The following is a 22,409-nucleotide window of genomic DNA, read 5'->3' as shown; positions in this document are numbered from 1 at the left end:
ATGAACTGGCTTCCAAGGAGAAAGCATGAATGAATGAATGAACTGGCTTCCAAGGAGAATTTCCCCGGCCCCAGCGGGAGTGGGAAGAGCATGCCAGGCTGGGGGAGTTATCATGCACAGGCCACAGCTAGGAGGAGTAGAGTACAGGACAGGTCTCTGTCCCTGTCCCCTTTCAGGCCTGACGACAGGCCCGGTCTTTGCTGACTTAGGAGTTGACTGAGTGCTCAGAGGGCACGGGACAGACACAGCCCAACCATCTTACCTCCTATCAAGTAGGGGTTTTCCACGTAGCGCTGAGCCACATAGTTCTCCACTGGCATCTCTTCTTTCTGGTCATCAGAATTCTTTGTGTCCTGGGTGTGATGACACTAATCAGTAACACACACCGAGAGGGCCCTGTGTCCTGGTTGTGATAACACTAATCAGCAACACACACTGAGAGGGCCCTGTGTACGGGGTGTGATAACACTAATCAGTAACACACACCGAGAGGGCCCTGTGTCCTGGTTGTGATAACACTAATCAGCAACACACACTGAGAGGGCCCTGTGTTCTGGTTGTGATAACACTAATCGGTAACACACACCGAGAGGGCCCTGTGTCCTGGGTGCCATGCCAGCCACTATACCTGGGGTATCTGATTGGATCCTTACGTCGATCCTCTCAGGTAAGAACTAATGTTATTCCCATTTTACAGATGCACACCTGAAGCCCAGAGAGGTAGGGTGACTTGTCCAAAGTCACACACCTGGCCAGAGGTCCAGCAGGGATGTGGAGCCAAATGTAGTTTGAGCCTGGAGTCTGAGTTACTCTTTAGACCTGTGCTGCCCCAGAAGGCAGCCGCTGGCCACATGTGGACATTGACATCTACATTCATATTGATAAAAGGGAAATGAAACTACATGCTGTGACATGGATAAAACCTGAAGCCAGTGCCTGCATGAAATAAGGCAGCAACACAGGGTCCACTTCTCTGAGTCACCAGAATCGTCAAAGGCCTCAGAAAGCAGCAGGGTGGTGGAGGTCAGTGTGGAATGGGTAGAGTTTGGACTTGAGGTGGTGCAAAAACTCTGGCCATGGGGTTTTGAGACAAGTATACGAGATGAATGCCCCCGGCACTTCAGAACTGAACACGGAAAAATGTCAAAGGGGTCTCAGTCAGTAAACTGCTGGGTGCACAGCATGAGGACCTGAGTTCAGATCCTGAACACCACACACAAGCAGGGATGTAAGCACTGGGGAGGCAGAGACAAGAGGATCCCTGGAGCTCACTGGCCCCCCAGTCTAGCTGAATGGGTGAGCTCCAGATTCAGTGAGAGGCCCTGTCTCCAAAGTAAGGAGGGTAATTGAGGAAGACACTCAACCTCTGCCGCCCCCCCCCCCATGTATGTGAATGGTTAAAATGCTAATTTGTGTGTTCTATAGTTTAATCCATCGAGGGGGTGGTACTGTTGGAGCTGGGGGTGGAAGGCAAGGTGTCTGATAGACAAGCAGCTGCCACTGAACCATGCCCTCTTGGCCCTTCAATTCTCAGAGGAAATGAAATTTCAGACTTTTAGCCCTTTGGTGAGTTTAGTGGCAGATCACTTGCCTAGTGTGTAAAGGCTCTGGGTTCTGTCAGAGAGGGAGGTAGGGAAGAAGGGACGAGGGAAGGGAGGAGGAAGGAAGGGAGAAAGAGGTGAAGCGGGGAGGGAAGGAGGGAGGATCAATTTCCTTTTGGGAGTCCAGGGCTTAGCCTGAGACGAGAAATCACCCATGCCACGGATGTAGAAGTTCCAGCACAGTGCTCCCGGGAGAACCTCAGAGCAGGGGAACCCCTTCCTCTCTTACCCACCAGCTCAGGGGACAGCAGCACTCCCAGGTACAACCCTCCCTGTGACCCCTCAACCCTATCTCAATGACCTCATGAAGAGCCAAGACCAAACCCCAGAGTCACACACTCTCTGGGCTCCCAAGCCACCCCGTGGTAAGCACATGGACTAGGGGCTTCTGGCTGTCCGGGCAGTGCCTCCTCCTACCCAGCCAGGCCAATCCTTCCCAGGCCCCTCCTCACTACTTCTACTCACATGGCTGGCTGAGGGGTTCACATTGGTACGGGCAGGCTGCGCCTCCACAATGGTGAGCTTCTTTCCCACAGTGCCCTGACAGGTGCACAGGATACATAGACATGTGTGTAATGGGAGAGCCATTTATTAAGCACTTGCTTGTAGCCTCTGGGAGTTGAGTCTTCCTGCTCCCCACCCCCAGCACCGCTGTCAGCCGCAGGGTTCAGAAAGCCCTGGTCATATTTTTAAGAGCACAGCTGCTGATTGGGATCCTGCTCATAAGCACATCGGATCCTCAGCAGGCACTAAAGAGTAGGGCAAGGTCAGGATTTGAACCCAGGGCTGACGCTCTTGTGGGCAACCTTGTCAGGCAACCCTGTGAGCTTTGGGGGAAGGAAGGTGTGGCCTCCTCCTGGAGGAGGAAGGAGAAAGGGGGGCTCACCTTCCTCCAGTCCATGATGTCCTTCAGTCTCCGGAAGAGAAAGATGCCCTTCCCCTGAGATCGGGCGACCTGACCGGGGCGGGGGGGGGGGGGGGGGGGGGGGGGGGATGGGGGGGGATGGAGAAAGGCAGAGCTCATCTCAGGGTCCCTCCCTGGCCCCCATTCCCAGGGCCTTCCCCAGCTCATCTCTGTGTCCATCTCCCCATGGGCTCCAGTCTCCACTCAGAGGAATGGCCATTCAACCCCCTTGGGGCTGAAGGAGGAAAGTGAGCTGGGATTTGCTACAAAGACGTACATTTGCATGAATAATGCAGAAGGACAGACACTTAAGAAACCATCGCAGTCAGTCCTGGAACATATCATCCAATGCTTTTTTTGGAAATCAATTTGCCTTCCTAATTAGGTTTTGCTTCGGCTAGTACTGGAATCATTCTGCCTTTACTGCACCCTGCCATAGGTAATTCATGGCCTCCCAGAGGCGAGGGGGCTGGGGGAGTTTTTTATATCTTGTCGTGTTCCTGATTTCTGAGATGTTCACCCGCCTGGCCTTGCATAGGAACACTGCCAGCTTGCCCACCACCCTCTCCACACCCCACAGTTCACTGGTATTGCAGGATAGTTTTGTTAAGCAAGGTATGTTGGCATGTGTGTGTGTGTGCCCGCGTGCGTGCATGCGTGCATGCATGCACATATGCATGCGGGTGTGTGTGTGTGTGTGTGTGTGTGTGTGTGTGTGTGTGTGTGTGTTGCTGAGGATCAAACCCAGGATCTGGCTTTTAGTAAGCAAGCAATCTACCACTGAGCTACAGACCATTCCCAGGACTTACGCTGTATCTGTCACTTAGATGGCTGACGTTTCCCAGCAGAACCTGTATGGAGCTTAGACCTGCTATCTGGCCTGGCTTCTGTGGCCTTTGAGACCAGCTTTGGCTTCTGGTGCCAGCTCAATCCTTTAGTTATCTGAGCTACTGAGCAGGACCTTGGGGAGGCCTCTTTTCTCTGGCATGAATGCACCCAGTGAGTGCAAAGCCTCCTTCCCTCCATTCTCTGAGCAGGGGCCCCAGGCCCTCCAGGCTTCAGAAGGCCTGACAGCAGGTGGTTTGCTCACATCTGGGCAGAGCTAGAAGCAGAGAAAGACAAATGCCTCTTCCTTTCTCCCTGCTTTATTCACTCTGGGACACAAGCCCATGGGAATCCAAGGTAGATCTTCTCTGGTCAATTAAACCTCTCTGGAAACACACGCCTAGACACCCCAAGGGTGTGCCTCATTAATTTTGTAGGTGTTTATTAATCCGGTGAAGCTGACAATGTGTTATCATCACAAGTCTAAGCTCTGCCAGCTTGGCACACAAACACATCACTTTAAGCACAGTACCCTGCCCTGGCCCCACAGGACGGTGGCCATCCCAGTGTGAACTGCATTCCTTCTGACTTCAAAAGCCTCCCCACTGTCTTAACAGTCTCAGTTCTGTTCAAAACTCCTAAATCCAATCTAGGCATGGTGGCTCACGTCTTTTAACCCCAGCCCACAGGAGGCAGAAGTAGGCAGATCTCTGAGTTCCAGGACAGCCAGAGCTACATAGTGAGACCCTCCCTCTCTCAAAAAATAAAACAAAGCAAAAAGCCCTAAGTTCAGAGCCACTCACAATGAAGCACACCTTTAACCCCAGCACTCTGGAGGCAGAGGCAGTGGACCTCTGAGTTTAAGCCCAGCCTGATCTACAGAGTGACACCCTGTCTAAAAAAACAAAACACAAAGAAGTTCTAGGTCCAATGTCTCTTCTGACACTCAAGACAGTCTACTCTGAGCCCCTGTAAAATTAAAACACAAGTTATATACTTCTAACACACAATGTCATAGAAAGAAATTGCCATTTCAGAAGGGAGAGATAGAGTATGGCAAGGTAATATAAGGTCAAAGCAAGACTGAAATGCCTCCAGGGCAGCGTCTGGGGCTCACGTGGACTCAACAGCCTTGGGGAGCTCCACCCCTCCAGCTCTGCCACCCGCAGCTCAGTCTTTCCCTTAGACCTGTTCCACTCCATGCTTTGGCTCTCCCTGGCAGACATGCTTTGGTCACAGCATCTCCAGCTTCACACAGTGGCTTCTCGGGGCACTTTGTGGGTAACACTCTCCTGCCCTACACTGACGGTCTAAATGACTTTCTGGAACCTTGATGAAAGTTGCCACAACTCCCTCTCAACTCTTGTACTTTTATGGCTGCAAAACCAGAGCCATGTGGATACTGCTGCTGAATTCTGCTGCCAGCTTGAGGTGCAGTCTGGTGCTGGGATTGAACCCAGGGCCTTGGGCCTGCTAGGCAAGCACTCTACCAACACAGCCACCTCACCAGACCTTGTAACTGATTTTATACCAGTGTGGCCACTCTCAGTCCTTATTCCCTTATCAGTCCTGCCCTGCCCCCAGAGACCATATCCATTATGTAACTGTGAATACTGGTGCCATTTGGGAAGTGTTGCTTGTAAATGTCTCCCACAAAGCCTCTCCCACTTCGTCCCACCCAACAAACTGTGTTTGATCAACTCTTCCTAGGGGCCCTTGGCTGAGGGTCTGTGTCCTCATGGTGGCTCTATGCTAATGCCATGTGATTGGCTCAGGCTTCGGCCTTCAGGATGCCAGGGAGTCTGCTGGGGGGAGGTCTGTGTCTTCTTCGAGGGAGAAGCAAGACAAAGTATTCCTTTGTCTGGTGGCAGGTGGAAGTGTGATGAGGGGAAGGTGGAGCTGCAGGAGCCATGTTGTGACCCGGGAGGAGCAGCTTGCCTGCTGGGTAGGAATGAATGGCACGGTTGAGCTACCCAATAAACCTTCCTTGGCTTGACTGTTCTTGTTAAATAATGCCACCCAGGGTCTAGGAACTTCAATGAGAAGACTTTTTTTCATCTTTAATTTTTTTATTCATATCTAAGCAGACTTTTGCATTTCTTTCTGTGATGTGTGCTGGCAACACGTCTTGGGCGTGTTAGTCACACCTGTGACTTTACCATCAGAAGCAATTACAGTCTCTTTATACCACGTGACAACGGTTTCATAGATGTCAAAAGAGTACTTGTGTGTCTTATGACTGAAGCTACTGTAGGGATGGAACCTGCTGTTAGGCCCTTTAATATGTAATGAGGGCAAGAGGATGCTTAATAGTGTGTGAGCTGCGCCATGGAGAGTGCATGGGTCTCCACTGCAGGAGAGTACTCCCCTGAGTGCTCTCCCTCTCACCCACCCCCAGGCACTCTGCGCTCTGCAGACAGTGACAGTGCAACTCGGGGTGGGGGTGGGGGGATGGGAGGACAGCTGCACATTCTGCAGCAGCAGGACCTTCTCTCTCACACTTTCCCCCTCCCTCCCTCCATCCCTCCCCTCCATCCCTCCCTCTTTCTCTCCTTCCCTCCCAGTCTTTCAGCTCCATCTGCCTGGCCCTGCTCATCTTCTCCAAGAGGCACAACTCTGGCATATTTAGTCTTTCTTGACATCCCGGAGGGCCCAGACTAATGTGTTTTTAATAACTGTTTTTCAGCATAGCTGCTTTCTTTTGTAATTTTCAAATGTTACGCTTTGAAAGCCCCCATTCTTTACTGTGTTTTGTTTTGGGTTTTTGAGGCAGTCTCACTACGTGTCCCTGGCTGGCCTGGAACTCCCTGATAGACCAGGCTGGCCTCCAACATTCTCCTGCCTCTGCCTCTCGAGAGCTGGGATTATAGACATGTGCCACCACCCCTGGCTGAAAGCCACTGTTGTGTCATGGGAATATGCTTCTCTCCAGTTTCATGACATTGCTCAGATTTCATATGTCAATCCTGTCTCATAAAAATTGGCTTTAAATAAAGCATCATTCTGTGACTCACTTAGTGCGTGTCCCCACATACACAGAGACAGACAGTTCAGAAGACCCACACTCTTGCTTAAGCCCCTGGGAGATGGTTTTTCTGCTCTTCACCAACCACGCAGGACAGCTCTCAGGAGGGTTCAATGACAGCCTCAGCACCTCCATTCAGACTCAGCAGAGGAACAAAATGCCTTAGAGTGGGGAACAGCTAAGGTTGTCCAAGATACCACCACCTGGGGCTTAGAGCAGCTTCATGGACACACAGACTGACGGACAGGCACAGTCCTGACCCGCATACCTGCTGCCTCATACCCTGAGAGTGGCTAGAAGAGATGCTGTGCTCCTGGGGTCTGCGCCCTGCCCAGGCCCTCTATCCCAGCAGAGAAGTGGGGATGCAAGGGCAGGTGGGAGAAAAGCTGGATGTGTGTGACTTCTTTTATACTAGACTGGACTTAAATTCCATTTGTTTTTGTTTGACCTTTTTTGGGGCTGAGGGTTGAACCTAGGGCCTCAGGCAGGCTAGGCAAGCACTTTACCTCTGAACTATGTCCTCAGCCCTTAGACTGGGCTTTCCATGGCCAAACCCAAAGACCTGTTTATTTGTTTGCTTGATCTTTTTTTTTTTAAATTTTTATTTGTGTGTGCACATTTGTAAGTGTTGGGAAACACACAGGTGTGTGGTTTGTGTACCTGTTATGTGCTCGTGTGTGTAGAAGCCAGAAGTCAACCTCAGATGTCATTCCTCAGAAACTGTTCACTTTATTTCTTCATTTTGAGATAGGGTCTCTCTGTGTCGCTCTGGATATCCTAGATCTATGTAAACCATGCTGGCTTCAAAGACACAGCAATCCAGCTGCGGCTGCCTCCCAAGTGCTGGGATTAAAGGCGCAGGCCGTTACACCCAGCATATTCACTTTACTTTTTGAGACAGGAGTTTTCACTGGGATCTGGGGCTCAGCGATTCAGCCAGGCCGACTGGCCAGTGATCCTCAGGGATCTTCCATCTCTAACGCCTCAGTGTTGTTGGCACAAGTCACCACATCTGGTGTTCACATGAATGCTAACGCTAAAACTCAAGCCCTTACTCTGTAGCCAAGGATGACTTTGAATTCCTGATCCTCCTGCCTCTACCTCCCAAGTGCTGGGACTACAAGCATGAACTACTATGCCCAGTGGCCGAAGGCTTATTCTTCTTATCCCTAAGAGAGTAAAGCTGAGAGATGGATGGTCCTACAGCACCAAGAGTCTACAGAGTGGTACTGTGGTGGGGGCTGGGAGTGGGGCATTACCAAAGCCCCCTCATGTTTTCTGTGCCTAAGAGGATGCCTAAGAAGAGGATGAGGTTAGAGTAGCAGGGCACAGCCTTCTGTAGGGGACTGAAGAGGCTTGGGATTGGCTGGTGAAGATGTAGCTTCTTAGCACAGGTGCCTGGAGGGGGATTGGCTTGGGCAAGGTAGTACAAAGGAAAACACACTAGTCCACATGGCCCCTGGGCTCCTGGCTCTTCCCCAGAGTTCTGAATAGGCTGGTGAGGCGATCTGGTGCCAGCAGGGGGAAGAGGATGAGCAGAGAGCTACAGGCAGCCCCAGGGGCTTTCGGCTAAATGGGAACCAGCATAGTAGGTGGCTTCCTTTCCCAGCCCACTGCTTTGTCATGGCAATACCATGACAGCTGTGGGTAGTGCCGTCTGTCCGTGTGTGTGTGTGTGTGTGTGTGTGTGTGTGTGTGTGTGTGTCTGTGTGTGTGTGTCCCATAGCTGAGGCGGCTGTGGGTAGTGCTGTTCATGTGTGTGTGTCTGTGTGTCTGTGTGTGTGTGTGTCCCATAGCTCAGGCAGCTATGGGTAGTGAAGTCTGTGTGTGTGTGTGTGTGTGTGTGTGTGTGTGTGTGTGTGTGTGTGTGTGTGTGTGTTCCCCATAGCTGAGGCAGCTGTGGGTAGTGCCGTCTGTGTGTGTGTGTGTGTGTGTGTGTGTGTGTGTGTGTGTGTGTGTCCCAGAGCTGAGGCGTGCTGGCTGCGGAGGATGAAAACTGGTGCTGCTTCTGCTCAGCTGGGCCTGGGATTTGTTTCCTTGCTCTATTTTGAGATTGGGTCTCACTGTATGGCCCAAGCTGTCCTGGAACTCGCTGTGTAGCTTAGTCTGGCCTTAAACTTTAACATTCCTCCTGCCTTGCCTCATAAGTACTTGGATTTTAATTCTTTTTTTTTTTTTTTGATTTATTTATTTATTATGTATACAGTGTTCTGCCTGCACGCATCCCTGCAGGCCAGAAGAGGGCACCAGATCTTATTACAGATGGTTGTGAGCCACCATGTGGTTGCTGGGAATTGAACTCAGGACCTTTGGAAGAGCAGCCAGTGCTCTTAACCTCTGAGCCATCTCTCCAGCCCGGATTTTAATTCTTTATCTGCCACCTGAGAGCTGGGTGACCCTGAGCTAAGGCCCCCTGGACCACCTACTGCTTTGTCTGTAAGCTGGGGCAGTCCTGACCCAGGACTGTCACAGGACTCCGTTTCCCTGACACTGTGCTTGTTCGACATAAGGACACAGGTTAGATGAAAGGCTTGGGGTTAGATGCACAACAGTGAGCCATACCTTATCATTTCCAAGAGTCCAAGAAGCACCTTCCCTTCACCCTGCCCCGGGAAGCTCTGGTCACTTTCACAAACCTGTGTGGCCAGGAGTGGTGCTGTACGCCTTTAATCCCAGCACTCAGGAGGCAGAGGCAGGTGGATCTCTATGAGTTTGAGGCCAGCCTGGTCTATATAGTGAGTTCCAGGACAGCCAGGACAAAATAAGCAAACTTGAGTGTGCATATGCCTTACCCGGGAGCAGGTTCAAAGGCAGAGTCACTGGGCAGATGGGGTGAGCCTGGACACTCTGATCTAATTCACATGAGGGAACACCCTGGCTCTTGCTCCTGGTCTTAGGTGATACTGAGTGGCAAAATTGGAAGGCAGGGTCTGGAGAGATGGCTCAACAGTTAAGAGCACTTGCTGCTCTTCCAGATGACCTAGGTTCAATTCCTGGCACCCACGTGGCAGCTCACAATGGTCTATAACTCCAGTTCCAGAGGATCCAATACCTTTTTCTGGCCTCTGTGGGCATTGCACACAAGTAGTGTACAGATACACATGCAGGCCAAACATGCATGCACATAAAATAAAAATAATCTAAAACATTCCTTTAAAAATGAAGGAGTGTAAAGCAGTGGTTCCCAAACATACTGCAGCTGGCAACCGTGCAGGAGAGCCGGGTACAGGACCCCTCAAGTGTCTGGTTCAGGAGGCCTGAGGGGCCTGTGGAGGTGCTTTCCTGCATGTCCCGGGGTTCTCTATGGGAGCAGAAGCCTTGGAGTGTGGATGTGGAGGGAATGCCCTACACCAGGCTCCCCAGCCTGGGGGCTCAGGCAGGACATCCATGGCATGGTTCTGGGACAGAGTTGCTTCTTTTTCATGGAAACTACACAAAGGGACAGGAGGGATTCCTTCCTGGGACCCCAGGCCCCACCCCACCCCCGACTCTCCCTGCAGAGGCACTCACAGGCTTCATGATCCAGGTGATTCCAGGGTTCTTGCGGAACTCCTCCACAAACAGATGGTACTCGCAGGGCATCTCAAAGGTTTTGGGGAAGAAGTCACACTTGGCTGCCTCCACCTTTCCCGCCTCGCGCTCCAGCTGCTTCCGGAACCTCTTCAGGTTCTTTACCATGTAGTTCTTCCTGGTAAGCTGGGCAGCAGGGGACAGGGCAGGCGGTGAGCCTCCTGCTCCCTGCCTTGCCCCCCTCTTTTTAGAAACAATATTTCATTACCTTTATTGGGGCGGCTAAAATGAGAGAAAGAGGACATGATGGCCACTTTCTGAGCTTTTATCCTCAGCAGTAAGTTTCCATTTGCCCCAGGTTAGGACATTTCCCTTCACCCATACACCACAGAGGGAAAAGAGTGTTGGGGCACTACTCTGCCCCTAGTCAACCAACAGCTATTTCTGTAACCATGCACCAAGGCTGGGGATCCTATTACAATCACTTCCGTGTCTGTGGACAGAGATAACAACCCAACCCCTGTAACAGGAGGTACACTCGGACACCTTAAGACCAATGGAGGGCCCGACATAATGGCCCACCCCTTTAATCCCAGAGACAGATGGATCTCTGTGAGTTTGAGGCCAGCCTAGTCTACACAGTGAGTTCCAGGACAGCCAGGGCTACATAGAGAGACCATGTCTCAAAAACAAACAAACAAACAAATAAACAAACAAAAGACCAATGGAAGTATAGGGAGAGTTATCAAGATGGGGATACTTGAACCCTAGAAAAACCCCCAGGCTCCCTTAGAGTCAGCAGCACCCAGCTCTGGGCCCCCCTCTGTCTAGAGAGCTCTAACACTTGCCAATAAGCTTTGTTTTTGTTTTGAGCCCTTTTCTAGTATTCTGATTATTTAACTGATAGAACCCACATACATCAGAGGTCAGGGAGCAACCTCTGGGAGTCAGTCTCTCCCATTATGTGGGTCTTGGGGATTGAACTCAGGTCCTCAGGCTTGGCTACAAAAGCTTTTACCTACTGTGCCATCTTGCTGGCCCTCCTGCCCACCCAGCCTCCACCCTCAGAGTAGCAGGAATAGTCAAAAGGACTCCAACAGACAGCCTGCTGGTCTGGAACCATTCACACTTCTCAGGCATGGAACCTGAGGCTCACCTCATAGTGGTTCCGGAAGTGACTGATCCGCACGTGCTCATCCATGTAGGTGTGGTCAAAGTTCTCACGCAGCCAGCTGACGTCACACCAGTAGAAATCCCACTCGCCTTCACTGCGGTGAGGAAGACAAGGGTCAGGACTGAGGACTGAGGCATTGCTGGGTCTCACGGCACCTAACACGAGTGGGTGGAGGGCAAGTGCTGGCCACAGCGGCTGCCTTCCCTGAGGCACCAGCAGATACAGCCGTCCTGAGCCCAGAGGGCCTTTTATTGCTTCTCAACAGACTGGTCACACCTGCTCCAGTCCCCACCTTTTCCTAAGGTGCAGGGTGCGCCCTGCTTGAACATCCTGTCCATCAGTCACCCACTGCTGCCTCTGCAGGCTGCCTTATAGGGTGGTGGAACAATAAATCCACCCTCTCTGCCCCATGCCCTGCTACTTTGCTTTGGATTTTGATTGTCCCCCAAAGGCTGGGGTGTATCATCAGCCTTGGCATCACTGGGAGGTGGAGGAGCCCTTGAGGGATGGGGCCCAGAAGAAAGATGTTAGTCTATTGAGGGGCATGCCCTTGAAGGGGATATTGGGCAGGCTCTTAGGGCCTCTCTGGCTCTTGACTTTTGGCTTCTGGCTTTGCTTCCTGGCTACCATGAGGCCCCACCATGCTGTTCGGCCTTGCTATAGGTCTAAGAGGAAAGGGCCAACTGATCTTTGGCTAAGACCTCCAGAATCAAGTAAACCTTTACTTAAAAGGGGGGGGGGTCCTCTATGTAGCCCTGGCTGGCCTTGAACTCACAAAGACCTACTTGCCTTCACCTCCCTAGTGCTGGGATTAAAGGTGTGTGCCACTACTGGCAGCATCTTTTCTCATTTTTAAGTTGATTGTCTTAGAAGATATTTTGCCCAAACGATGGAAACCTGACTAAATACTCTCCACTCTGCTTTTTTTTTTTCCTATTGAGGCCAATTTGATAATATAATTCCAGTTAGGCCTCCTACTGTAAATAGGAAAATAAAGCCTAAGGCTCATAGTAGCCTGAGTTTTGAAAAACGCCTTGAGGGATCTGAAGTCGAAACATACAGCAGTGAGTAGGTGGCTACCTGGAGTGATGAACGGAACCAGTCCTGACCTTGAGCAAGTCAGGAAAAATGTCATGGTCTATTGTATTTCCCAAAGGCCTACACTGTCTCTTTTCATCCCAGCGGCTACAGGCTACAGAGACCCGGAGAAACCATGAAAACCTTCTTCAGCAGACGGTACAATGAGTTCTCAGTGTGTGAACAAAAATGACGGCGTTTGACTGCTGACACTCGGTGGCCTTGACATGGTGCTTCCGGGCTGATGCTCCAGCAGCACATGGACAAGCCACTCCGCTGTGGCTCCTGTGAACCCTGACCTGCATGCGGGAGCTGCTGGCCAAATGTCTGAGTAGCTGAGCACTGAGATTTCTATAGAGCAGGGGGAGCAGTGGCCAACAAGTTCCGCTGGGTGTTGGAGTTTCCAGAGGCTCGGGACCAGACTGTCTCTTAGTTTCTCCTGGATGCCAACCGTGCATAGGAACCTGGCCTTCAGGGGTGCTGGGTGCTGTGGAATTCTCCCGTCCCTTCCACTGTGTGGAAATGTCTTTGAGCATGTGAGCCCCGTATTTCCAACAAGCTCCAAATGACTTTTTAAAAGTTTAATAGCCACATCCCTGCTTTTAATTGAGTGTTAAGTGGGAAAATAATATGTACTGAGACAAACTGGTAATCACTGTCACATGATACAAAAGGCTGGTGTTTAAGTCGGAACCAGTGAGTCTCTGGGGAAATCCCAAGTAAATCACATGGGCTAGGATAAAAATGGCCTGTGGGATGGAGTGGCGCTGTCAGGAATTACCCATCTCCACGGGTCAAGAAAGCATTAAAGGATCTGCTTAGGGAGGAGGGCCAGCAGGATGGAGGAACAAGAGAAGTAATGGGGATACAAGCAAAGTAGAGTGACGTTCATGTGTGGCAACACCATCACGAAACTTACTGTTTGGGATGCTAATTTAAAAATTTTAATAAAAATTTCCCACTTCCAGATTTTGTTCTGAGTTTCTTTTTAAACAGGCTAAGGGGTTGAATAGATGTTTTCTGTAGAGATTTAGACATGACCCACATGCACAAGAAAATGTTATCATTAATCACCAAAATATGAAAAACCATCATGACATCCCAGTAAACATGTACCTGGATGGCACTTTTTTTAGATGGATAATAATGAACATTGGCAAGGATGTGGAAAAACTGGGGTTATGTATGCTGCTGCTAGAAACATGAAATGGAGAAGCCACTTCAGAGGATTCTGATACTTCCTCAAGAATTTAAACACAAAGTTACTACAAGACCCAATAATTCCACAATAAAAACATATCCACTCAAAATTTGTATGTGAATATTCAGACTTTATTTATAACAATGTCAGTGTGGAAACAGCCCAAATGTCCATCTGCTAACAAATAGATAAGAAGAATCTGCTATGAAATGGAATATTATTTAGACAGAATAGGGGTGGGGATGAATAGCTGATGTGTAGCCTAGAATGCATGAGGTCCTGGGTTCTGCCTCCAGCACTGGAGATGGGGGTAAGGTACTGATGCAAATGAATTCATGCTCAACATGGCTGTGCCTTTGAAACGAGACCAGACAAACTGGGCAAGGCAGCTCACACCTATAATCCCAGCACTCAGGAGGACCACTAAGGGTCTGAGGTCAGCTTAGGCTACAGAGAGAATATCAGGCTAGCCAGGGCTACTAGTGAGATGCTGACTCAGGAAGGGAGGGAGGGGGCAGGAGGGAGGGGAAGGAAGGAAGGGAAGGGAAGGGAGGGAAGGGAAGGGAGGAAAGGGAAGGGAGGGAAGGGAAGGGAGGGAAGGGAAGGGAGGGGAAGGGAGGGAGGGAAGGGAAGGGAGGGAAGGGAAGGAAGGGAGGGGAAGGGAAGGGAGGGAAGGGAAGGGAGGGGAAGGGAGGGAGGGAAGGGAAGGAAGGGAAGGGAAGGGAGGGAAGATGACAAAGGGTAATTGTCCAGCTCCGTTTGTATGAGGTGTTGAGCAGAACAGATTGAAGTTGAGGTTGGGCTGTAGGGAAAGGAACTTGGGAGGAACTCCTGGAGGGTGGGGTTTCTTTAGGGGAAGAGGAAAATGTTCTGGGGTGGGACAGTGAGGATTACACAATGTTATGAGCATAAAAGACAGGAATTGAAGCAGGCCTGGTGGTGCAGGCCTGGAGTCCCGCACTCAGAAGGTGGAGGCAGGAGGATCAGGAGTTCAAGGCTGTCCTGGGCTATAAGAAAAAATAGGCATGGAACTGGTTTTTGATATTGTTTTTGTTTTTGAGACAGGGTATAGTTTTTGTTTTTGTTTTGAGACAGTCTCACTATGTTGACCAGGCTGGCCTTGAACTCACAGAGCCGACTGGAATTGTATATTTTAAAAAAAGGGTTTATTTTCTCATAGGTGAAATTACCTTTCAATAAAAAGGGGAGAGATGAAGGAGGGGACAGCAAAAGGTGACAGGTAGATCTTTCACCGTGGGCTGTCACTGTCATGGCTGCCCTGAGCTCTGGGCAGCTCTGGGCAGTTTGTTCTAGAACTGTCTCCTGAGGTTATGTTCACTGGAAGATAGCAGCGGGATCCAGGAACACGAGGATACAAATGGACAAAGTGATCAGCACCTCATCGCTCCCAGCATCCCTGGGGGGGGGAGGTCTGTCCGTTTGTTCATCTGTACGTGTGGAGGCTGTCTCCAGGGGTGCCAGTGAGAGGTGGGGGTAGGTGGGGGGGGGTGACAATGACAAAACACCTGGCCAGATGTTGCCAACACTCCAGTAAGTTTGACCAAGATACGTCTTGATCCCCAACAATCAAGACAGAAATAACTGCACAGCAAGGAACTGTGAAGTGTGTTTCGGGGCGAAGCAGTCACAAAACTGGGGAGCTGAAGGACCCTTTGAAAGTGACCCTTCAGCTGAGATCTGAAGCGTAAAGAGGGCAGTGGAAGAGGGTTGTAGCAGAATGGGGCCCCGGGGCTGGAAAGGGCGTGTTCAAGGATGTGAAGGAAAGCCACAGAGGAAGCCAAGATGTCAGAGCTGAACTCAAAGAGCAGTCTAGGACCCAGGAGAGCCAAGTCTTGTAGAACAGCATGGACTGGAATCCATCCTGAGACTGCAAGGTCTTCATGCACATACCTCCATCATGCTCGCTCTGTGTGGCCTCTCTTTTTTTTTCAGAGCTGAGGACCGAACCCAGGGCCTTGCGCTTGCTAGGCAAGCGCTCTACCACTGAGCTAAATCCCCAACCCCAAACTCTTTAATAATGGAGGAAGGTAGTAAATGACTGACGAAGGCCAGGGATCCTGCCCATTCTGTCACCCTTAAAGTACCCGGATGCCTGTCTGGCTCCTGAAGTGGCTGCTGCCATTTCAGGCTTCACAGCCCATTCCTCAGCAGGAAGCAGGAAAAGGTAATGTTTGGCCACATCTGTTCTAAGTCTGAACAGACAGGCTTATGGTCTCAACCAAGACCTAACTGTTTATAAATGTAAGTCCGCCAAGACTTGGGTTCACAGAGAATGAAGAGATGGAGAGGCCTTGGCCTGTGGGCGCTTCCTGATTTGACAGCTCTTAAAACAGCCAGTCTAGGATGAGCCATTGAGGATGACTCCCACAGTGTCAGCTTCAGATCCCCTGCCACCTGACCGGAGAACAGAGGCTGAGAGAGACAGGTGGGACCCAAGGACACCAGCAAATGGGGACAGTTTCCTTTTCTCTGAACCACCTTCCAGCCCCTCACTCTCCTCTAGCTTGTGCCCTAACTCTCTGACTCATCCTACAATACACGATGCCTCTGGCTCCAGGGAAGGAAAAGCCGTTCTGTTCCCAGGATGATTAGGAGATGAGCAAGGCAAACCCAGAGAAGCTGCCACTATCATCTTCATTAGCACTGAATAATAATGAGAGGGCCACCCGGATGCCGCCTGCCACGGCAGCTGACCACTTCCGGTGGGCTGATTCAATCCATCTCCTGCCGCATGAAGCTCTGGGCTTCAGAGCACTTGCTCACTCCTTTCCTTGCTCGTGGAGAGGCTGCTGCAACTGGGTGGAGCCAGGCTGAGATTCTGAAGACGAGGCATTAGGCACACACCCTGCTCAATGGCTTTCTATGTAGAGCGCTCTCAAAATGGCATTTTCATTACTCTGTGCCCTGGTTTCCTGCTAGTGAAATGGAGATCATAATAGCATTTGCCCGGAAGATCTGAGGTGGGAGATCTGTGGTGTGGTTAAGAGACAGTTTGTGTTAAGTTCTACAGGGTGCCTAGAAGGCTTAGTGACCAGAACACAATGAATTGCTCATTGGGTGCCTTGACATGGTTGGCTGTTGACTCCCTATCCCTCAAATCTATGCTCCTCTTTCTCCACAATAACAGAAGCTACCCTGGTGACAGGTGAAACAGGATCTTACCATGTAACTTTGACTGTTACTATGAGACCAGGCTGGCCTTGAACTCTCGGACATCTGCCTGCCTCTGCCTCCCAAGCGCTGAAATTAAAGGCATGTGCTACCATACCCAGCTGGAATCTCTGCATTTACCTGGGAACATGTGGCACACATTATCCAGACTTCCTTGCAGTGAGGTGTGGCACGTGGCTAAATTCCACCATGGCTGCTGAGGGGCAATCTCATTCACTGATCTCGCCTCATCCTGCCACTGCTATATGAAGGCAACATTGAAGTTCCGCCTCAGTCATGAAGATGAGGCTTCACTCAGAGGAGAGCAGGATGGAAAGGCTGAAGGAGATGGGCTCCACATTGTGGTGGTGGTGAGGGGTATGCTCTGCCATCTCTGAACTTTCATGTCAGGAACTTCGCCTGCCAAAATCTCTTGTGGGTTTCTGTGACACACACTCAGCCCTCAGTAACTGCACCTACTGCTGCGTGCCACGTATTGTTGTCTCTGTCACTGTCCCCAGAGCCTAACACAAAAGAAGAGGTGAAGACCTGCCAGTCGGGTCCCTCACTCTAGGCTGCAGACTAATAAGTGGCAGGGGAAGAGCAGTCCTAGGCCAGGCTGGTCCCTGGTGAGCTGGGCAGCAGGTCTGTGAGATCACATTCCTTGTTTCTGCTGTGAGCAATGAGACACTGACTGGGCTGGAGTCCTACAGGGCACTCGCATGCTGTGTTAGTTTTCTCATTGCGGTGCCCAAAATACTGGACAAGAAGTAATGTAAGGGAGAAAGGAGTTGGAGGGGGTACAGCCCATTAGAGTGGCAGGAGCATGTTGGTCAATTCTCCGAAGTCAAGAAGCAGGAAGGGATGAATGCTGTTGTCCAGCTGTCTTTCTCCTTTTTAAATTCAACCTGGGACACCCCCCACCCCCAGCCCATGGGATGGTTCTGCCTGCTGTTAAAATGGATCTTCCCATCCTGACTAACCTCACAAACATAACTAGTGGCTTGTCCCGACAGATGATTCTAGGTCCTGTCAAGTTGATAAGTGATAACCATCGCACATGCCATAGGGTCTTAAACAATTGGCCAGCACCTAGAAAGGTATCACATCACACTAAATGTTTGTAAGGCTTAAATGTAATAGTGATGATGTCAGCAATGCATGCAACACACTGTGGTGCTAAAGAAACTTCACATCCACTTTAGGGCAAGTCCGGGAGCTACCAAGGAGCTACTGAGAGGAAGACAAAAGGAACCCAGGACCTGGGAGACCAGGGAAGAAGGGCTGATTGGAGGGAGTAAAAGACGTCTTACTCTTTCACTTCTACCCATCCAGGTCTGTGGCGTAGGACGTCCATCAGTGTGTTCATGAGTGCGGTCTTGAACCGAATTAATGTTCTCGGCTCTCTGCAACATAAGACAGCAAAAAACATGCTCAGGACCGTGACTTTCCTAGGATGTCCCCAAGGATCGGAACAAAAGAGAGGAAGAAAAGCCATGTTCTACCTGCAGATACCACAGGCAGAAGTGCCGCATCTCAGAGCTGGGTACCACAGCCCGCCAACACTTAGACTAGGCAAACCGAGACTCTCAGCATCTTTGAGCTATTGAAAAATAGCAAACTAAGCATGCAGTGCATGCCTGTAATCCTGGAGGCTGAGGCAGGAGGAATGCCATGAGTTTAAGGCCACCTGGATTTCAGAGTGAGTTCCAGGACAGCCTGGACCATAAAGTGAGACTTTATCTCAAAATAACAATAACAATAATAATAATGGCTGGAAAGATGGCTCAGTAACTAAGAGCAGCCTGGCTGCTCTTCCAGAGGACCTGGGTTCAACTCACAGCACCACATGGCAGCTTATAACCATCTATAACTCCATTCCCAGAGGACCCCAGTGCCCTCTCTGGCCTCTGTGGGTACCAGGCATGCACAGATTACACAGACATGCATGCAGATATAATACTCATGCACATAAAAAAAAATAGTAAGCCAGGCATGATGGTTCATACTTGTGACCCTAGTCCTTGGGAGGCGGAGGCAGGAGGATCAGTTGAAGGTCATCTTTGGCTAAATAGTTTGACACCAGCCTAGGCTGCACGAGACCTTATCAAAAAAAATAAAAATAAAATGATTTTTAAAAACCAAAACACATTTCTCATGTCCCTACTATATGCCAGGCAAGTCTGGCTGCCTCCGATGTGCTGTGACTAATTCTTCTATCACATGGTAAGTGTTTGCAGATCCCCTTCCCAAGCAGTCAGCTGGGGAGATGGAGCAGACGTACCTTTCCCTGTTCCTCCTACTAACGCAGCTAAAAACCCCAAACAGTATGTATAAGCAAATGTAAGAAGACTGAACGGTACACAGGGAGGTTGCCGTGGACCAAAGGGATAGCATTAGTGACTTCCCCAGTTTCCTTCAGGCCTCTCTATGTCCCAGATGTGGAAATGAAAAAGACAGCCAGTGGGCATCCAGAAATGCTAATGGCCATCGGCCCTGAACAACCTTTAAAGGTAGCCTGCTCTCTCCAGCCTAGGGAAGCCCAAGACAGAGCAGCCTTCCACAGCAGGATGTACAGTAACGGCTCCACTCTAGTGAAACACCGAGAGAACACCCGCTGTCCACCTCCACGGGTGCCAGCAAAGGTCAAGTGGGGAGTCCTCACTTCTCATGAGGTTGCATCAGTGTAGCCCAGTACTGGCTCTGTCACTGGATGGTGCAGAGGAGGAGGAATCCAAGGCTGAGGCTTTCATCTGCCTCAGGCAGTACGAGTTCGCTTTGTCCTTACCATAGGACGCCAAGGGTTGGGGAAGCCTGAACTTCCCCATGCAGGCATGAGGTTGTCCCTCCAACTCTGAGCTGATGTTAAAGGGCACAATTACCAATTAATCCACTGAAAACAATTGATTGAATCAATAAAATAAAAGTTCTTGAAAGACCAATAAACTTGGAAAATCTATCAGCAAGACGGACAAAGAGAAGACACTGTTATCTCCAGGTGGGCTGAAATGGGGGGGGCACTACAGACCCTACAGATACCAAGGCCACAATAAGAGCACACTAATGCCTCTGCACACCTAAGTATGGCAGCTGAGAAGACATAGTCCTTGAAATGCCCAGACCCCTACAGCTCTCCCGGTGTGGCACACATTTGAGTAGCTGTGTATTCCTAGAGAAACGGAATCCATTGTGTGAAACACACCCCCAAAAGATGGGCCTGGGCCCACAGGGTTTCCCTGCAGAATAAATTCCTTGAGACGTCTGTTCTGCACTGTCTTCTGGAAAAAGGAAGAGTGGGCCCATCTGTGACACTAATGTAACCTAGTAGTGAAATAGGATGTGGACGGTTAACATAAAAAAACAAAGCTGCAGGCTAGGGGCTTGTGTGTGGCGAGCCACAGAGCCCTTGCTTAGCATGTGGGAGACCCTGGGTTACACTTCCATCACCACACATACAGGTGTACACATGTATGTTCATAAACATAGTCACCACGCCAACCATAGGAACCTCAGTGAACCGTGAAGATCAAACACCGGCTACAATGTGTGCAGTGCAAACCCCTCCATACCCCAAAGTCTCCAGGAAAGAGTATTGCTTTCCTGCCCAGTCCAGGTAGGTTGTGCTTAAGGCAGACTAGTAAGTGCTGAATTCGGAGCCCAGGCTGTTATGAATGCAGAGTGCCAGAGGGGAGGGATCAGGGTACACAAGCATCGGGTTCACAGGACTGGCTCCCAAGTCCAACCAGCCCTGCCCCGCAAGTGCAGGATTCCCTCCAAGGCACTCGGCTCTTTTGAGTGTCCAGTTTCTCCACCTGCATAACGAACACATTAGGAGGGTCTGCATCAGGGGTAGGAGTAAGGATTTGATGACACAGCACGGGGAGTGGTGGGGTGGCCCACTAGGGCTACAATCATAATTATTGAACTAAATAGTAGAGATATAGTCAGGTGTCATGGAGCTTACCTGTGATCCCATTGGGAATTCAAGGTCAGCCCGGGCCACAAAGGGAGAGCCCTAACTCAAAAAGACAAATGTGGGTGGGGGGGGTAAAGCAGAGATTGAGGAGGGGACAGAAAGGAGTGGGGAGGGAAAGAGGGCAGGAAGGAGGGCCGGTCCTGTGCATATGGACTGAGAGAGAACACTCACCGCTCTTTTCCTTTTGACACTCCATGGCCCTTGTTACTTTGATTCTGTAGGGAGAAAGGAAAAATGATGTAACAGTTTTGCACATCCACCTACCTTTCCTGTTCAACCTGGTTCAGCGAGTGAGCTGCTCAAACTACCACACTCAGCAGGGCATAGGGCATAGGTCCTCAGGCGTGAACATCTAGCCTGGCTGTGTTCTCCCTCATCATCTCCACCCAGAAATCAGGGCAGAACTTACCTGCTTACCAAGGAATGAATTCTCCATCACTGGAGAACTGTGCCACAGGCAAGATCGCGGTATGAAGGTCTGCACGACAGTGCTTCAAATGCCAACCCAAAGCTGCACTTGAGAGCTCCTCTGGCTCCGTGAGAGGAGTCTGGGCCTTCCATTCTAACTTTGAGTGTTGATTGTACACGAGACCTAGGAAGGGGCTGTTGTAGTGGGGTTTTTTTGTTTGTTTGTTTTTTAACACTTTGCTCTTTGGGGGCCCTGCCACCTGGCTCTCAAATGAATACACAGAGACTTATTCTTACTTTTGAATGCCTAGCCTTTCCTTGGATTGTTTCTAGCCAGTTTTTCTTAACTTAAATTATCCCATCTATCTTTTGCCTCTGGGGTTTTGCCTTTCTGTATTCTATGTCTTTCTTTACTTCTTACTCCATTGCTGGCTGGGTGACTGGGTGGCTGTATGACTATGTGGCTGGGTGGCTGGGTGGCTGGGTGGCTGTGTGGCTGTGTGGCTGGGTGACTATGTGGCTGGGTGGCTGGGTGGCTGGGTGACTATGTGGCTGGGTGGCTGGGTGGCTGGGTGACTATGTGGCTGGGTGGCTGGGTGGCTGGGTGGCTGTGTGACTATGTGGCTGTGTGACTATGTGGCTGGGTGGCTGTGTGGCTGGGTGACTATGTGGCTGGGTGGCTGGGTGACTATGTGGCTGGCCCCTGGTGTCCTCCTCTCCTTCTCCTTCTCCTTCTTTTGCTCCTCCTTCCTCGCTTCCCCTTCTATTTATTCTATTTATTCTCTCTGTCTGCCAGCCCCATCTGTCTCTCTCTCCTGCCTGGCTATTGGCCATTCAGCTCTTTATTCAACCAATCAGGTGTTATAGGCAGACAAAGTAACACAGCTTCAAAGAGTTAAAAAAAATACAACATACAAATACAAACAAATACAAAAGACTGCAACACATCTTGGCATCATTAAACAAATACTCCATATAAATAAAACATAACACATCTTCAACTAATATTCTACCACAGAGTGAGCCCATTTCTCAGAGTGATTTCCTTACACCCCAAAAGACCTACCCAATCCTTCTATGGGTAGGTGTGCTTGACAGGAATTCCAGCCACACCCCCACGGTTGTACATGTCTGATCATGTGATCTATGCACATGCTTGGAGTAGCCATGTGCATGCGCGGGTTGGCCCTTAAAAAGGCAGGCCCTGTGTCCCCTCCCCCCTTCCCCCACACATGTCCTTTCAGCAGACCTGATCACATCTATCCCTTTCTCCTTGTCTGAATAAAACTCTCGTTAGTGGATTCTGTGGTGTTTCGTGACTTTTCCTCTCAGGGTAAGAGCACCACTAAAAACCACCATTGGTGTCGTGCACAACAACCACTCCCGGTGCTTTGTGCCTGGGAACCTGTACCAGGGAGTCTGCTCTGTCCATGACAGCCCACTGTCCATCTGCCTGGCCGCCGGATCCTGCACACACCACTGGCTACTTCGATTGGTGAGTCCCCCACTTTTCAGCCAGCGTAAACAGTCTTCTGGA

At 50.4% G+C, this 22,409-nt stretch overlaps 1 protein-coding gene across 9 annotated transcripts in view; it reads right to left on the bottom strand.

Annotated features, from left to right (window-relative positions):
• The window catches only part of Ttll9 (tubulin tyrosine ligase like 9), a 55,443-nt gene that overhangs the window by 19,932 nt on the left and 13,102 nt on the right, over window positions 1–22,409 (bottom strand). For 6 of the 9 annotated variants that reach the window (XR_008215378.1, XM_052725915.1, XM_052725914.1 and 3 more), the window contains exons 2-8: window positions 20,636–20,679; window positions 17,802–17,894; window positions 11,022–11,133; window positions 9,866–10,051; window positions 2,488–2,556; window positions 2,067–2,141; window positions 263–353 (exon numbers count right to left, since the gene is read on the bottom strand). Coding sequence is in view for 8 of the 9 variants with exons in the window: in XM_052725915.1 (XP_052581875.1) it covers window positions 263–353; window positions 2,067–2,141; window positions 2,488–2,556; window positions 9,866–10,051; window positions 11,022–11,133; window positions 17,802–17,894; window positions 20,636–20,679 (670 nt within the window). In the remaining variant the exon portion in view is untranslated. The remainder of the gene's footprint in view (window positions 1–262; window positions 354–2,066; window positions 2,142–2,487; window positions 2,557–9,865; window positions 10,052–11,021; window positions 11,134–17,801; window positions 17,895–20,635; window positions 20,680–22,409) is intronic. The other 3 variants (XM_052725920.1, XM_052725921.1, XM_052725918.1) reach the window with 2 other exon arrangements.

The sequence above is a fragment of the Peromyscus californicus genome, unplaced genomic scaffold, assembly GCF_007827085.1.
Source record: "Peromyscus californicus insignis strain IS unplaced genomic scaffold, ASM782708v3 Scaffold_7__1_contigs__length_154581171, whole genome shotgun sequence".
NCBI classification, from domain to species: Eukaryota; Metazoa; Chordata; class Mammalia; order Rodentia; family Cricetidae; genus Peromyscus; species Peromyscus californicus.
The sequence above is the reverse complement of the archived record's forward strand: the minus strand, read 5'-3'. Positions and strand labels throughout refer to the sequence as shown.